We start from the raw sequence: 17,117 nt of genomic DNA on the forward strand, positions 1-17,117 counted from the left end.
TGAGAACAGAAATCATGCTCCGGTGGCGCGGCGGCAGCAGGAGGCCCCATTAGCTAAAGTGGTGCTTCAGGTTAAGAACAGTTTCAGGTTAAGAACGGACCTCTGGAACGAATTAAGTACTTAACCCGAGGTACCACTGTATAATGAAGAATGTAATGCAATAACTTTTATGAAGGTTTATTTTTTACAACATAAACAAGGAGGGCATTTGTCAGTGTGTTATTAATAATAAAAAATAAAATGGTGTTATGAGCCATCAGACCTCAGAAATCCACTTTCTCCAAAAGCTTTCCACAATTTTGGCCACTAGTGTACATGAGTGGGAAGAGGCTGGGCTGATCTCGCCAGTTTGGGGACTTCGCCCTCTTCCTTTCCCGAGAAGGGCCTGAGAGACCCGCTGTCTGGCCAAGAAAAGCAGCGCCCCGCCCCTCTTCCGCCCCTCCCCTTGGGCACCAACCTTCTGCCCTGATTGGCGGCGCCGGCGAGGGGGCGGGGCGTCATAGAGGGAGACCCAGCTGGGAAGTTCCCAGGACTGCCGCCGTGGCCGCTTAGCCCGAGTGGAGAAGCCCGGCGCGGGCGCGGCGCTGACAGGACGAGAGGCGCGCGAGGAGGCTGGCGGCGCCCGGAGCTGCGAAGGGCACAGAAGCAGCAGCAGCAGCAGCCATGAGCGTCGACTGCGACGTGGTGGTGGTCGGCGCGGGCATCTCAGGTGGGTGAGCTTCCCCGCTCTTTGCCCGCCCGGGTGACCCTTGTGAGGAAACCGGCCTGGCGGTGCTGCGGAAGGCGAGGGCGGGGAAAGGGTCGCGCCCTCTGTCACGGGAGACCGGCTGGGCGCGTTGGGTGCGATGGTGGCCCCGCCGGGAAAGGCGTCCGGGGTGAGGCGAGCTCGGGGAAAGGTCGTCGGCCGAGCTCGTGAGAGGAACTTGGTGGCGGAGGCTCCGGAGGCGCCTGGCCCCCGGCGGACAGGGACTCTGGCCCCGCCCCCTGTGAAGTCTGCCCAGGGCCACCCGAGGCTCGGCGTTGGCTGCCTGTCGCGGACGGAGCCGGCTTCTGCTCGGGGTCAGAAGGCTGGTCACGCCGCGCCCCACTCCCTTGGGGCTCGGGGTCCGGAGGGGCCACAGGGGGGTTGTCAGGCAGTTTGGCGACTGCCAGGACGGGGCTCCGCCAGATGGAAGTTCTTGCGAGCCGAGAGAGTACAAGGGAGTTTCGTTTTCGCATTGTTTCGTTGGTTTGTTTCTTGTCCCGCCGCGATCGGTTTCACTCTGGTCTGCCCATCCCCGCCCAGCGCGCTTTGCACCCAGACGGGTCATATCAGCAGTGAGAGGAAGGGCTTCGCCAAAGCGGAGAGGACAGGACCTGAGCAGGTGCTAGGCATAGTTTGTTCCGAATAGGATTCCTCGCAAGAAAAGGGAAAAGTTGACAGCTATGGTGCTAGGGAAGACTTTCTCACTATGAGATTCTGTGATCCATTGTGTGTATGTGTTTAAAAGCCTTCACTGAGGGATAACGAAAGCAATACATTGAGTCGCCCCTTTAAAACACACACACAAATTGCCAAAACTGTTGACTTGCAGCATTGCTCCCAGGAAAGCTGCTGGCACCTGTTGAGTTCCTCTTCTGTTTCTTTTCCTACCTGAGGCAGACACCTGCATTCTGATATGGAATACGTATATCTCAGCCAAAGGGGTTGGCATTTTTTTGGCCAATCCTACATGTGCCTGCTCTCAGAAGTACGTCCCACTCAGTTTGGCAGTACAGTTATAGTTGATTGGCAGGTCTTGTGCAACACACACACACACACACACACACACACACAAGACTAGACTCCGTACATTAAGGAAACTGACAGGAAAATGCACTGGAAAGTGTGAGGTAGCACTTGTTTTGACACAGCCATTGAACAAATCAGAATCAATGCTCTTTAAATAGCTGGTATCATCTAATCGCCATGCAAACAAGTCTGGATGGATGCTCAGTTAACAGGTTGCTTGAAAGCACAGTGCTTACCCCTGTTGCACAGTATGTGCTCCCCAGCTACTGTCTGTTACATTAAAATTAATTCCCTTGGACACTTCAAACACGGGCGTCTTTTTTTGAGAATAACTTGTGTGCTAGAAATATAACACTGGAAGAACTATAACCCACTTACTTGCCTTATAACAAAGAGACATGCTCCCTGCAGGCGCTAACAGTTCTGTCCTGTTTAACAAGCCTGCACTTGCAGAAATATAATCCAGCTCTTGTATTATATTTTCAAGGATGTTAAAAAATGAATGTCCCAAAGTGAACGCCCATGCCATTCAGACCTTATGTGGTGTTTTATGTTTTTATTGTTTATTTGAGCAGACTGTTCAGCACCCTAAGTGCTTTTACAGAATGGCAGCATGGGCACTTTCAAAGCAAAAAATATACACATACATAGGAGGAGGAGTCTTTGCTACAGCCTGGAATTGTAAAATTAAGATGACAAAACACATCTATAGGAAAGTAGTATATAAACAGAATAAGGAAGGCCATGAGTCTGTGTACAAATACCAGGAAGTACGCCCTACTGAATTTCAGTACAACTTACTTCAGAGTTTGCATGCACAATTAGGCTACACTCTTGCACACACTTGCCTCAGAAGTAAGTACCTCTTGAATTTTGAAGGGAGGGGCTGCTTTTGAGGAAGTCCTCCTAGCATACGGGTGCAAAGCTTCCTTTATTTAGCTATTTCACTGTCAGACTTTTATTTATTCTTCATTTTTTTCTTCCAGTGCTTCAGATTAGAAAAGAAAGGATGTGTTAGCTAAGGGAGCAAACACACATAGTGCCAGCCTTGTTCCTGTTTTTCAGTAGCAGTTGGCTGTATCATATTGCTTTCTTGGATGCTTGCCACAGCGAGAGCATGTGGAAAACCTTTGATTGACCTCTCTCCAAGCCTCTATCTCAGGAAGCTACCAAAAATCAGACAGAGCCCTTCAGACTGAGAGCAGCATTATTATTCTAAATTAAAGGACAGAGGTCTCTTATTAAATAACAGTGGGAGTGGTGCTTATTTGTAGCTAGAACATGGCTGCTGAATTTGTTTTCAGGGCCCAGATCTCATGTGGAGTAAGAATAAAGATGGTGCCTCTAAGCACCCTAAGAAGGTACAGAGTGCTTTCCACATAGTCCCAATGAATAGCTACAGCCAGCCCCAAAACAACAGGTTTTAAGGCTGTAGGGTTTACAGAGCATAGCTTTGAACAATCTGGAGTCACATTCCACTTCATCTGAGATATTAAGCATGCAAATCTCACGGATGGTAATAGGCAACCACACTTAAATGAACATAAAAGGGGGCCTGTTAGATCAGGCCAGTGGCCCATCTAAGTCCATTATCCTGTTCTCAAATTGGCCAGCCGGATGCCCATGGGAAGCCCGCAAGTAGGACCTGAGTGCAGCAGTACCCTCCCCAGCTGTTATTCCCAGCAACTTGTATTTTGAGGCAGTGGAGGTACATAGCCATTGTGGCTAGTAGCTTTATCCTCCATGAATCTGTCTAATCCTCTTCTAAAGAGAGTGCAGTGGTACCTTGGGTTAAGTACAGTGGTATCTCGGGTTAAGTACTTAATTCCGTTCTTAACCTGAAACTGTTCTTAACCTGAAGCACCACTTTAGCTAATGGGGCCTCCTACTGCCACCACGCTGCCAGAGCACAATTTCCGTTCTCATCCTGAAGCAAAGTTCTTAACCCGAGGTACTGTTTCTGGGTTAGCGGAGTCTGTAACCTGAAGCGTATGTAACCTGAGGTACCACTGTATAAGCGCTTGGCTTATTATTTGATTATTGACTTCCTCCCCCACATGGTGCTTGCCATTCCCGCACCCCCCACCCAATCTAGTCAAGTGAAGTTCCACACCTACATCAGCAATGTCACACCCACTCATCTGGATAGAATAAGGCAGGATGTGCAAACAAAAAGTACAATATCACACCCTGTTGATGTTGGTATCTTACAGCAGCAGAGTAATGCTTTATTAGAATTAGAAGTCACCTGTTTTGAAGCAGGGTGAGGTCCAAGTTCCATGTTATAATGGGAGATCTGTTGTTGTTTTGTTAAATGCAGCTGGGGGAGCAGGGAATGCTAATTTGATCAGGAAGTGGTGCCGGGGATGGTGGCATTTAACCCTTTTCCAATTTAAATATTGCTCCATGCTGGGGGTGTGGGGGGGGATGGGGGAGAAATATAAGTCCCTTATTTTCATGTCTGAATTTTTATTCAAGACAGAGCAAACGCCATGTGTATGTGATATAGATTGGAAGAACAGTTCAGGGGCAAGGGTTAAATACCTCAAGCCCTTTCTATTTATCCCCAATCAGATTAGTACCTCCGCTCTTCCATGAAAAAAAAAGCTTGGGAATCAGCTAATCATGGATCTTTCAGCCTAGCCTGTAGTTTGGCCTTGGGATAAGAATTCAGCCTTCTTTGTCATTTATGTCCCATAATTTCATTATTACTCTATGCTGTATTTTTATGGCAGCAATTATAAGTTCAGTGAACTGATGAAGGTCTTGAGACACACAGTACAAAAGGTGGCCCCAGCCGTGAAGACTTGCAATCTAACATCTCAGTCCCTAAGCACATTTCACATGACCCTCCCCGTGAACTTGGAGATGAGTATTTCAAATCACTTTTGAACATTCATCCATCAGAAGGGAGTTCCAGATTTGTCAGGGGCCAGAACTAAAAAAGTTTTGTCTTAATTGTTCTTTCCACTACATGGGGTGCAGAGCAATCTTGCCCACTTCCTCCAGCATCCCCATACATATCGCGTTAAGAGAACCAGCTGAGGTGCTTAATTAATAATAGTAAAAACCCCCTTCTCTCCAAGCATTACATATTACCGAGAGTTCTTATCTGCCTGCTGTACATTTTATTCATGTATTTTGTGTGCTAGTTTGTGTTGGTGCAAGGGAAAATAAATGCATATAGAAAGGAGAATTCCCTGGATGCCAAGATCCAAGTTTCAGGCAAGTATCCTTGGGTGAGAGAACCCAAAAAAGTTTAAAAATAACAAAATATGTAAAACCTATGCATGCTAATTAGGGTTGTTTTTTTAAAAAACAACAACACAAGGAATCCCCATAAAAATATACAAATAAAACCAAAAAATTACCAGGGATAAGCACCAGGAAATAGGTGCTGCCTATTTATTTATTAAAATACATACATTTATATTGTGCTTTTTGAAAATGAAGTGTTTTGGCCACTCATATCCCTATTACTGGTAACCCTTACAGCATAGTTGGCTATTGTTAGTAACTCTATATTACAGATGGGGGAGGTGAACTAAGAGTGAAGATGTGTGGCTTCCTAAGACCAATTCATGACTGAGGTGAAATCTGAACTAGGTACTTCTGACCTCATAACATTGGCCACTAACCACGGATCTTAATAAAATGCATTAACTGGGAACTTGTATTGATCTCTGATGGGATATTGGATGATGGTATTCCTATCATTCATGTATCCCAACTTGAGTTGAGTGGTGGTATTGATTATTTCCACAGTACAAATAAAATGGAGGTGAGTACTGGGAAATGTTTCAATAATTTTTCCTAGTTCTGATCCAGCAGCATCAGCTTGAGTCAATGCTATATAGCAGATCAAAGTACAGAGGAAGTTAATACAGGCACTTCCCTGAATAATATTGGCGAAGAGGGATCTGAATGCATTTGTGGGCTGCTTTAATCATGGTCAGGATTCTGTGATCTTGTATTTGTTCTAGGGGTTATAATGGAAGTATGTAAGCAACATCAAAAAGAACCCTGCAGTCAGGTATATCTCTGAGTAAATTTAAGACATAGGAAACTCTGAGCTATGTTCATAATTAGCATCATCTCATTTAGTACAGAGGACTCTGAGTATAGTAGTAAGTGGTTTGTTGCTTGGAACATCAAAAACATGTTGCCAAGACAAGTGGCTTCTCAAATTTGCTGGTAGCAGTGGGAAATGAAAGTGCTTCCTACCATATTTATCTATCAAATATGGCCAATTAGTTGAGAAGAAAAAAACTGAATCCTATTCCATTTCATAGAATTGCTCATCCAGCTATATCATAATTTTAACTAGTTTTCAAATATATGAAAAACAGAAAATATAGGTGTGCTTTGTGAATTCTGCAATGACAGCAAATATCATATATGCTTTGCAGACAGGCAAAATACTCTTGGGTAGAAAATACAGACTATAGTTCCAGACACATGCTCTAAGCTTGGGAGCAAGCATAGCCATGTCCTTCTTTGATACATGGGAGGGCGGTGGAGGGAGAGAAAGAGAGAGAGAGGGAGGGAGGAAGGAAGGAAGGAAGGAAGGGGAAGAAGCTTCATTTTCTTCCTCATGAAGGTAAGGGAAAGTGACCTAGTTTAGGAACAGAACACACCCCTTATACACTAGCTAGCTCTCATGCATTGCTATGTTTGACTGCAATTTCCCACAATATCAAGGTCATCTTGATAGAATACCAACAACTTTATTTACTATGCAATTACTTTGTGTGGTAAACATTCTGCCTATGGTCTTTGGGCTGTCCACAGTGTCTGTACATCCTCATGACTGGTTTATCACTGGGAATTATAATCCTAAAAAGAAAGGGGTTTTGACTATTGGTGGCTACCTAAAGATGCATTGGAAAAACAAGTCTAGGCCATGCATTTCAGTAAGCTGCTCTAACAAAATACCATTAAAACACAACTGCATATTGGAAAAGGGAAGAATGGGCAGGAAAGTTTATCCCTGGGGGGATTTTCAAAGTATTATCTGGCCCATATTGGCAGCTCCACATTTTACTTGGCACAGAGATTCCTGTTTGACTAATGAGAGCTGAAGTTAAGATGGGCCATTGCCAGATTTCATTTCTCAGTTGTGTGTAGGAATAATTAGATTCCCCATCGAGGAAGCAGCGAAAGTAAATCATGGCAAAAGTGCATCATTATGGTGGAGCTCTAATGTAATAAAGATACATCAATAATTAGCCTTATTTACCACTAACTGATGTGGACAGTGAATAAGAAAGGAGAAATGTTGGGAAATAAACGCACAAATAAAATGCAAAGACAAGACCATAAAGGGATTTTCTGTGTTTACTGTTCAGCGTTAACTAGCAAGGTGACTGCTCTAATGGGCCAATAACTTTATTTTTAATGCACCACTAAAACCATAATCTCATGGAGGATGCTTGTGTTATCATTCTAGCATAAAGCTCATATTCGTGACTTATTTCTTTAGCTGTTCGTTACTTTAGCAGTTTTTTAAAAAAATCTTGCTTAATTAGTAAAGAACTGCGCAGGAAAATCATATAAACCACCTTCCTCCATTCGTAGAAGTAGCCATTGATTTTATTTATTTAACAAAATTTATATGCTGCTTGATTGCAGGGAGGCGGAGGCGGCTCAGTGAGTGGAAGGGAGCATGTGCACGCAGTGGCTCCAACAGCCCAGACACATGGAGGGGCCAGGCACCCTACCACTCCTTCCCTCTCCACAGGCCCAGGGTCGGGCATGCTCAGGCATCCCTAAGCTGATCCTTCTCCTCGTGGAGAAGGAGGCACTGCTGGCACCCCAGCCCCTAAGGCCTGACCAGGTGCAGCTTGCCTCCCCATGGCTCTGAGTCTCCTCCCACCTGCACAGTGGGAGCCCCAGCAGCCAACACAGTCCTTGGTGGGTTAATCCTCTCCCCTCAAAGCTGGTGGAGAGGAGTGCTACATGATGTTTCAATGTATATTATACACTCCTTTGGGTTAGTGTCCCCTGCACATCATATATGAATAAGTGTTTTGACTTCCTTCTTGTCGACTTACACCTTGCTACATCTCTGCAGGCTTTGACATAAATAAATACATTTAGAACAATTTCTAGCTGAGAGATACCTGCACATATTAAATAGTTATTGTAAGGAGTATTGCAACAACAGCCCAAGTTTCACATGTTTGGATCTGTTGAGTTGGTTCCGGTAGGGAACCTTGCAAATGGAATGCAGTTAACTAATAGTTTACGCATGTTTTTTTTTAAAGTAATGCTCAGTCTACAGCTTGTTTACACAAGAGAAGTCAATTTAATGTGAATGGGGTTGCTACAGACCATATTCTGGTCTGCAGCCAAATGGATAGTTTCTACTTAGCACTCACAGTTCTTCACACACTTAGGATTTGTTGTGATGAGAACAAGCAGCTCTTGTAGAATTTTGCTGATGTTTTATTTTGACTTTTAGCTAAATTTGGGGGCAGCTGGGAAGAACTGGCTTGTAATCTTTAGCCTGACATTGGTTTATTTTCCTTTTTATCATACTGGATCGTAGCACAAATTGTATATATCGCTGTGCATCTGTGTTTGGATGCGATGAGATTGAGGGCTTTTTCTAAAAGTAGGTCAGTTCTGGTGCTGAATGTGGCAGTTGCAGTTTAGTGTCTTTGAATCCACTGTAGAATCAAACTGGGATGCAGCCACCCCCCCCCTTTTTGCAGCACCTCCAAGCTTGAGTTGAGTTGCTATGGAAACGCCTGGGCAAACTGTTCAAGTGGCTATGACTTATTTACCCTGATCAAATAATAAGCAGACTCTACTTTGCTAGGAGCTTGCGAATAAGTCAAATTTGTGATAGTAATGTTTTGTTGTGACTTTTGGGTGGAAAGGCTTAATTTCGTCAGAAAATGCCAAGGTCTATAATAAATTGTAATGGCATGAAGGTTTTTGAAACTAGGACTATGTTTGGAAGACATGAGGGATACAGCTGAGTACTGTTCACCACTGCTGGTGAAGGAAAGAAGGAAGGAAGGAAGGAAGGAAGGAAGGAAGGAAGGGAAAAAAAGAGAAAGAAAGAAATCCCGCTGTTCCTCCTGAAGTTACCCAGGGTGGCAAACACACAATTAAAGCATCTAAAATTCCAACACAGTTGCAGACTGAGAGCTATATGTGCTAAAAAGTCATGTTGAAAGAAGAAGGGGTTGTATTCAGTGCAGTTCTTGCCTTGCCTCCCCCTCTTGGTAGTCTACAGCAATGTGCAGCATTGGGAAGCCAGAAGAGCAATGCAACCCCAGCTACACAGCCCCACTGGCCACTACTGGGAGGGGTAAAGGTAAAATCCACCTCTCTCTGTAGCCAGACTCTACATGGTTGTGAGCTGTCATGTAGTCAGTCACCTGCTGTGTCCAGCTGCATTGGAATACATGGAACTCTGCAAAAGAGAAACACTGTGGCAGGCAAATGAATTTGGAAACAGAAAAACAGCTGGCAGAGAAAGGATAAAGCCCCATCCACCTCTCTTCCTGATCATCCACTCCTGAAACTGCTTTTTGATTTTAAAGAAACATTACATGCACCTGTTTCTCACGTGTAGCTTGTTCCCCTCCCCATCATAGTTGGAGTCTTTGTTCTCCATGGAAAAGGCAAAGTAGTGTCTTACTACTTGGAGTCTCCAAGAACTAGTGAGATTCTGGAACAGAGAAAAATAAATGGCATGAGGATAAAATTCCAAAATTGCTTGCTTGGTTTCCTGTTTCGAACTCTGGGTTGTTGTAAGACTGCACTGTGTCACATGAGCCTGAGGTCCTTTCCAGGCTTGTGATGCTAAGCCTTGAGACTAGACATATGGGGCTCCAAAGGGCTTTTCCTTCCTGCCTCTGTGCTAGCTGATAGTACAGAGAGCCAATTGCTGGATTACATATAAGACTGGCAGTACACCTATTTCCTTCCTCAGACTGTTGGGAGCACTGAGATGTTTTGTGTACTTCCTCCTCACTCATAGTATATTCCTAGCCAATATATAGCTAGTTAACACTTTGCATATCCAGCCATTTTTGTATTTAAGAAGGTTTTTTTTTGTATTTTGAGGGGTTCTTTATGCTACTTAGCTCCATCCTCATGCAGTTATACATTTTTAAAAAGGGGGGTGGAATTAAACCCAATTTGAGGGTATCCATTTGCACATTGCCCAAAGGGAGAATATGTACCATAAAAAGGGGGGGGGATAGGGCAGAAATCTGCATTAAATGTGCATTTGCCAATTTTTATGTGTAGGTACAAATTTAGAAATAATTGTTAGAATTTAAATTTAACTGCAGGCAAAACAATTTATTTCACTTTGAGATTACCCCAAAAGAGTTCATTTAATTTGCTTCACACCTCCCGATCAAATGAACTGTTCAATAATTTTGCCCTGCATCATTAGGTCAACCATCTTCGGTTCATGGCCCACAACTGCAGTGTGTGTGTGTTACAAGGTGGCCAGGGGATGGTGGTCTTTTGGGGTTTTTTTCTTCCTTAATCTAAACCCCAAAAGGCAAGCTGGGAGCCCAGAAACAGGTGTTCCCAAACCACAAATGACCTGGGAATTGGAAAATAACCCTGCAGGATTACATACCCTCCTGGTATATAGCCTTTTCTTTTCCCACATGTTCTGGAAATGAAATTGAGGGTACATCATTCTGCCAGGTTGATTCCCACTTTTCAGAGACATCCTGCAGCACAATACATATTGCTTCCCTTTAGGCATCTTGCAACACAATCCTAGAATACCTGCTCTGTAACAAACACCATTGACTTCAGTGGGACATAACTATGATTGCAGTCTTATATACACTTACTTAGGACTAAGTTTAAGTAAATTCAATGGGACTTACTTCTGAGCAGACGTGTGTGTCTATATCTATCTATCTATCTATCTATCTATCTATCTAGTCTAAGTGGTTTGAATAAAAACATTAACATTCAACAGTTCAAAAAATTCATAAAAACCAGATTAAAACGATATACCAACTGAATGCTACTGTATATCACAAATCAAACTGAGTAGTGTATAAAATGGAAAATAAAAATTAAAAATTAACCGAGTCCAGGGAAGTTTGGGTAAACATAAAAGATTCTAAGATGTGTTTAAAGGTCATTACTGTCTCCACCTCACAGAGTTGTTCTGTTTGCACTTATTCAATAAACTTCCCCTCCCCTCCTACTCCCCCCTCCCTCCATGCACCCCCCTCCCCAAATCTCTACAGGGGTTTCCCTGACCCTCTGGAGAAGATGCAGGGGGCTTGAGAGGACAGAGAGGAGAAGAGGTCCTAGCATGAAAGGAGCAACTTTGTTGGAGTCAACCCAGTACTTTTTAATAGTAGAGGAAATAAAATAAAATACTGTTTTGTCTTTGTTTTAGGTCTGTCGGCAGCTAAGTTGTTGTCTGAATCTGGAGTTAATGTTGTGGTTTTAGAGGCTCGTGACAGAGTTGGAGGACGGACTTTCACAGTTAGGGTAAGAAACAAGTAGCCAATAACCATATTTTATGTAAATGTAGCATATGACATTCTTGAAAGAGGGTGCCAATTCTGCAAAAGGTTCTGCTTAATCACAAAGTTGTGTAGAACACATAACTGTGGTTCTAAGTTTGCATGTGTGAATTAGGCCTAATTCTGAGGTGGAGCTTTGTTTGCTGCTATGAAACGTAAGCACTTCCTGGCTCTTCCAGTGTGGAACATCTAGTAGGTTCTGTTATTCCTGCATTTTTCCTCTTTTGACAGAACAAGCAAGTAAACTATGTAGATGTTGGTGGAGCCTACGTGGGACCTACCCAGAACCGAATTCTGCGACTGGCTAAAGAACTTGGCATAGAAACATACAAAGTAAACGTAAAGGAGAGAGTTATCCTGCATACAAATGTAAGAATTACATTTTCTACATCTCCTTTTGGCAGCAGTGTGCACAGGAAAACATTTGATGCATTGTAATATGAAGGACATAGATCTCTTTTCTGTTCGTTTATTGACAGCTGAGTGGAAATATTTCTTATGTATTCTTTTTCTAATACAGTGGTACCTTGGGTTAAGAACTTAATTCGTTCTGGAGGTTTGTTCTTAACCTGAAACTGTTCTTAACCTGAGGTACTACTTTAGCTAATGGTGCCTCCTGCTGCCGCACGATTTCTGTTCTCATCCTGAAGCAAAGTTCTTAACCCGAGGTACTATTTCTGGGTTAGCGGAGTCTGTAACCTAAAGCATCTGTAACCTGAAGCGTCTGTAACTCGAGGTACCACTGTAATAAATTCCCTACTGCATATGGATGATCCATGAAGCACTGCTGAGTGAAGGCAATTGATCAGGACTTAACAGATTCAGGAACCTGAAGATTTACAGAACAATTTTTTTATTGCCCTCCAACAACAAAAATCCCCAAACTCCAAAACACTAATAAGAACATAAGAACTTGCTGTGTCCTGCCAGTGGCCCATCTAGTCCAGTATCCTGTTCTCACAGTAGCCAACCAGATGGCAATGGGAAGCCTGCAAGTAGGATCCAAGTGCAAGAGCACTTTCCCCTCTTGTGCCTTCCAACAACAAGCATTCAGAAGCAGAATGCCTTCAACCATGGAGGCAGAGCATAACCATCCTGACTAGCAGCCACTGGTAGCCTTTACCTCTATAAAACCTCCATGCATTTGTTTAATCCAGGCATAGGCAAACGCGGCCCTCCAGATGTTTTGGGACTACAACTCCCATCATCCCTGACCACTGGTCCTGTTAGCCAGGGATGATGGGAGTTGTAGTCCCAAAACATCTGAAAGGCCGAATTTGCCTATGCCTGGTTTAATCCTCTTTTAAAGCCATCTAAGTTGTTCACCATTACTGCCTCCTGCTGTAGCAAATTACATAGATCAACTTTGCTCTGTGTAAAGAAATATTTCCTTTTGTCTGTTCTGAATCCTCCAGCACCCAGCTTCTTTGGACAACCACAGATTTTAGTGCTATGAGTTCTCGTGTTTCCAACAAAACAAAAATGTCCCATCTTGGTTTCAGAAATTAAAGAGAATGCTTATCAGTGGAGATGCGTTCTGTGGAGGAACTGTCTCCTCATTCCATAAAATAACACAATCTTTTAAAAAAAATTAATAATGAATAATTAAATGACAATTACTAATAGCAGCAGAAATCCAGGTTCTCGCTCCTCCAAACATCCACTGAAATAAAAGGGTTGTAACTAGTCACCTAAAACTAGGAGGGGTTGGGGTTGGGAGAAAGAGTGTGTCAGTTTAATTCTTGTTTCCTTATATACACATTGTATTATTGCAAATCAATAACTGGATACAGAAGAACCGAACAAAACCCTGTACTTGCCTGTCTGTGCATCCTTTGCTGTGAGTGTGTTCAACGGGACACAGTGGGACTTACATCTGAAAAAACATGCATGAGTTTCCATAGTTACAAGGTGTGTTCTCCCCACCCCCCAATACACTGTAGACAAAAACAAGTTTTTGGAAGCTCAAATGTCATTTAAAAATAATAAAGCAATAGAGTGTGATAGCCAAAATTGTATGCAATAAAAAATAACTTCTGTCATGCCACCTTGGTTACGTTACATGCTGTTCCCAACCTTCAGACCATAATTCCAGTCACTGGTTTAAGCACAAGTTCACTGTTGAGTTTTAAATCTGAATGCAGAGCACTTAGAAGATACAGCAAAATGTTTATTTCTAACTGTTGAAGAGAAATTGCTTTCTTGATTGATGATGTTTTTCCCCTCCCTCTTGAGTTATATGGGAATGATCATGTTCCTCCATTCCCAGAAGGTGTGTATCTTGTGATTATGAGCTAAGAAAGGGTTGAGGACGTTTCCTACTTGGCTGTGATAACTGGACAAGTTTTCTCATGTTTCTGTAAATCCAATTGGATTATCTGCTGAGTTACTTTGGATAAAAACTTGCAATAGAGCACTGCCACTCACATTTATCTCCCTGCCACTCTGAGCAGCAACACAGGATTAAGTGGGGTGTATCTATAGCCCAAAAGTCTTCTGCAGTTTTCTTATTTGGTTTCCTTACGCTATGTTTATTTAGCTACAACAGTAGTTTTGGTGCCTATTTAAACACTGCATTTCACATCCATGCAATAGGGGAGCAGAGATCTAGAAGGGAGTTCAGTGTTGCAGCATCTGCCTTGCATGCTGGGAATTCTCCCTGCCTGTAATCCTAGAGAGATGCTGCTAACCTGTGAGGACAGTACAGAGCTAAATAGAGCAATAGTCAGACTCTGTATAAGGCAGCTCCCTATGTACCTTATCAGATCCATCCTCCTGGGACCAGCGCTGTAGTGACCCTGCTGTCAGGAGGGTGACTTTGTGGCTCTGCCTCACCACAGTGGTTTTTATGCCATCCAGGGAAACACGGGACATGGAATTAATAGGCAAAGCCCTAATTTGTGCATGCTAGCCTGCTTCTCTACTGAAGTTTAGCAATTGGTAGGATGGGTGGGGCAGGTCTCTGTAGTATAAGAAAGCAACTCTATTTGCTTAGGAGATGAAGTTTTAAATTTTGGGTTTCTGTCCTAAAGACCAAACTGAGCACAGTTTGCAAAGGCAGAACTGTGAGAACAGCTGAAGGAAGAGAAGAAGAAGAAACTCTGTAGGAGATTTTGTTTCTGCAATACCTAGAGGTCAGAATACTCATTCCATAGTAATCATTAACCTTTATTTCTGAGGCAGTTGGACAATGAACTTGAGCTTTGTTTATTGCATTTATTATGTGTTCTTTGATTTCAGTTTGTTGGGGTGGATAAATGGGGTTGTTAGCTGATGCTTTTTGAATATTTGAAACGTCCTGCTAACCTGTGCAGATGAATTATATAGAGCACACTTTTAAATGTTGCTTTTTAGAGCCGTTTCAAGAGCCGTTTCAATCTGATGAGCTACATGGCATGAATGTAAAAGGGTTTACTCAAGCATGAATGCAAATCAGGAAGAAGCTTTATCTTGCCATAGCCTCAATCCAGCTTTTCCAATGTATTCTGCTGACATTCTGGACACACACGCCCATATCACAACTTGGGGACACAAAATTAAATCAATTGGTAGTAGATTCAGCAGCAAAAAATTATGCTCTTCTCACAAGACATGAGAGCATTCATGCAGTCAGCAAAAGGAAATGGCAGACCTTAGCCCTTTCACGCCCTTGTGGTTCTGATCCCTATAGTCCTAAAGTAAGAAGAGTGGCATTCACTTAAGAATATTCATGAAATCACATAAATGACATATGATGCAGCAATATTTGCATCCAGTTAAATATTTATTGATTAATCTGTATGTAGTGTAAAGGGTTTGTTTTGGGATCCATCTGGCTTATATTTGAACATTATATTATATTCTCACGAAAAGGAATACATTTTCTTTGGCTTTGACTGTGGTATAACAACATGTAGAAAGTTTAATTCCACACACCCACACCCTGGAAATGGACATTACATTTTGGGATCTTCTCTATATGAAAGCTACCTTAACTAGCTTTGCTTATTGGCTGATGTCTTCAGAAAAATCCATATTTTTCTATACTTTGTGTTTATGGATTCATTTCCAATTTTGTTTGTGGATTGTAACTGATATGGCTGCTATGGAAACCTCAGATCCATGCCAGGAAACAAATTCATTGTTCCATATATTTATTTGTTTCAGGGAAAGTCCTATCCATTCTGTGGTGCATTTCCTCCAGTGTGGAATCCTATCGTATATCTTGATTTTAACAATTTTTGGAGGACAATGGATGAACTGGGAAAAGAGGTATGCTAGGAACAATAAAGGGATACTACGTATCAATATCTGCAATATTTCTAAAAGCTCATGTGGAAAATCATTAGGGCTACATGAAGATAGCATTCAGTAAGAATCCATCAAGAATCAAAGAGAGTTCTTTATACTGTATAGTCATTGTGTAGACATTGAAATCTTCAATTGTGAAATGTATTGGCCAAATGAGTTGGTGTCATCTGGCATGATTAACAACCAAGTGTGTTTTACTTCAGGAAAATAAATTGTGCCAGAGGCACAGACCTGCCTTTCCGGCACTATCCTAATAATGAAATACAGATAGTGGAAATCTCTTGTGTGTTCAGCTTTACTGGCTCTGTTGGATGTGACCCAGCCTAGCTTCACTCTATTTTGCCCAGAAGCAGAGTTAGTGGCATATATTTTGTCCAAGCCAATTTTTCTTCTTTCCTTCCACCTGATAGTTTTTTGCAACAGCAGCAAAGAAGGGCAAAATAAAACAGACGTAGTGTTGGGGTGGGCGGAGCCCAGTGCCTTGAGAGGGATACAAATTGCCCCCTCCTCAGACATCAGGTGGATCATCTGATGGGCAGAGATGGGGCAATGAAGGTCTCTGCCCAGTTGATCTTCATGGATCAGCTGAGAAAAGGAGACTTTGCACCTGAACATCTGCCTTTAAGTGGTGTCTCTCTCTGTGTGTATGTACAAGATGCATGTGCAGCCCCTGGAGGGTTGGTTATGGTTGAATGGGACCCTCAGGCTGAAAAGGATTAGCCCCCACTGGGTACCTGGGTATAAGTCCTATTGGTGCTATCTGAGTAGACATGCATAGGACTGCACTTGAAATCTTAGTGAGTATTAAATGTACATATAGTTAACTTCAACAGCAATGGAAAATATCTACTAATAGCTGTCCTATCTCCAGCTGTTCTGACTGATTAAAACAATGTTCTACTGGTTCTGAATAGAAGAATTCACCTATTTAATTTTATTCCACATGGAGTGTTCTGCATCTATGAAGCATGAAACACACGTGTGTGTGTACATATGTATGCGCACATGCACACACACACACACAGAGAGAGAGAGAGAGAGAGAGAGAGAGAGAGAGAATTGCATTAGCATGCATTTGGGGCTGTGGAGTGAAATTATTGCCTGAATGCCCTTTCGGTGCATGGATGGAAGTTCAGTTTTGACTGTGATGTATGTAGTAAGGAGAGTGACTTATTTCCCCACCTCCCACCCCTGCTCTTCAGATTCCGGCTGATGCTCCCTGGGATGCACCACATGCTGCAGAATGGGACAAAATGACAATGAAAGAATTCATTGACAAACACTGCTGGACCAAGTAGGTGATTTGATTCATTTTGAAAGTTTACCTTAATGTGATACTTGCTTCTTTGCTTGCTGCATGCCATATTCAGGCTACATACATCAAAGCCTTATTCATGTTGCCTCTCTCCTCTAGTCATAGAATAACCAATCACACATGTACAGTGTTTCTAGAGAAATACATCTGGGAGCAGATAGTAAAAAATGTAGAATATACATAAAGTGCGGAACATGCTTGACAGATTGACCTT

General features: G+C 42.7%; 1 protein-coding gene across 1 annotated transcript in view; it reads left to right on the forward strand.

Annotated features, from left to right (window-relative positions):
* Positions 1–540: 540 nt before the first annotated feature.
* LOC310704685 (amine oxidase [flavin-containing] A-like) overlaps positions 541–17,117 on the forward strand; it is a 30,086-nt gene continuing 13,509 nt past the window's right edge. Inside the window, exons 1-6 of the mRNA XM_083498472.1 lie at positions 541–590; positions 625–709; positions 11,169–11,263; positions 11,530–11,667; positions 15,445–15,549; positions 16,791–16,882. Of these exons, the coding sequence (XP_083354598.1) occupies positions 664–709; positions 11,169–11,263; positions 11,530–11,667; positions 15,445–15,549; positions 16,791–16,882 (476 nt within the window). The 5' untranslated portion in view covers positions 541–590; positions 625–663. The remainder of the gene's footprint in view (positions 591–624; positions 710–11,168; positions 11,264–11,529; positions 11,668–15,444; positions 15,550–16,790; positions 16,883–17,117) is intronic.

This window comes from Podarcis liolepis (assembly GCF_965112155.1).
Source record: "Podarcis liolepis genome assembly, chromosome: 4".
In the NCBI taxonomy this organism is placed as follows: domain Eukaryota; kingdom Metazoa; phylum Chordata; class Lepidosauria; order Squamata; family Lacertidae; genus Podarcis; species Podarcis liolepis.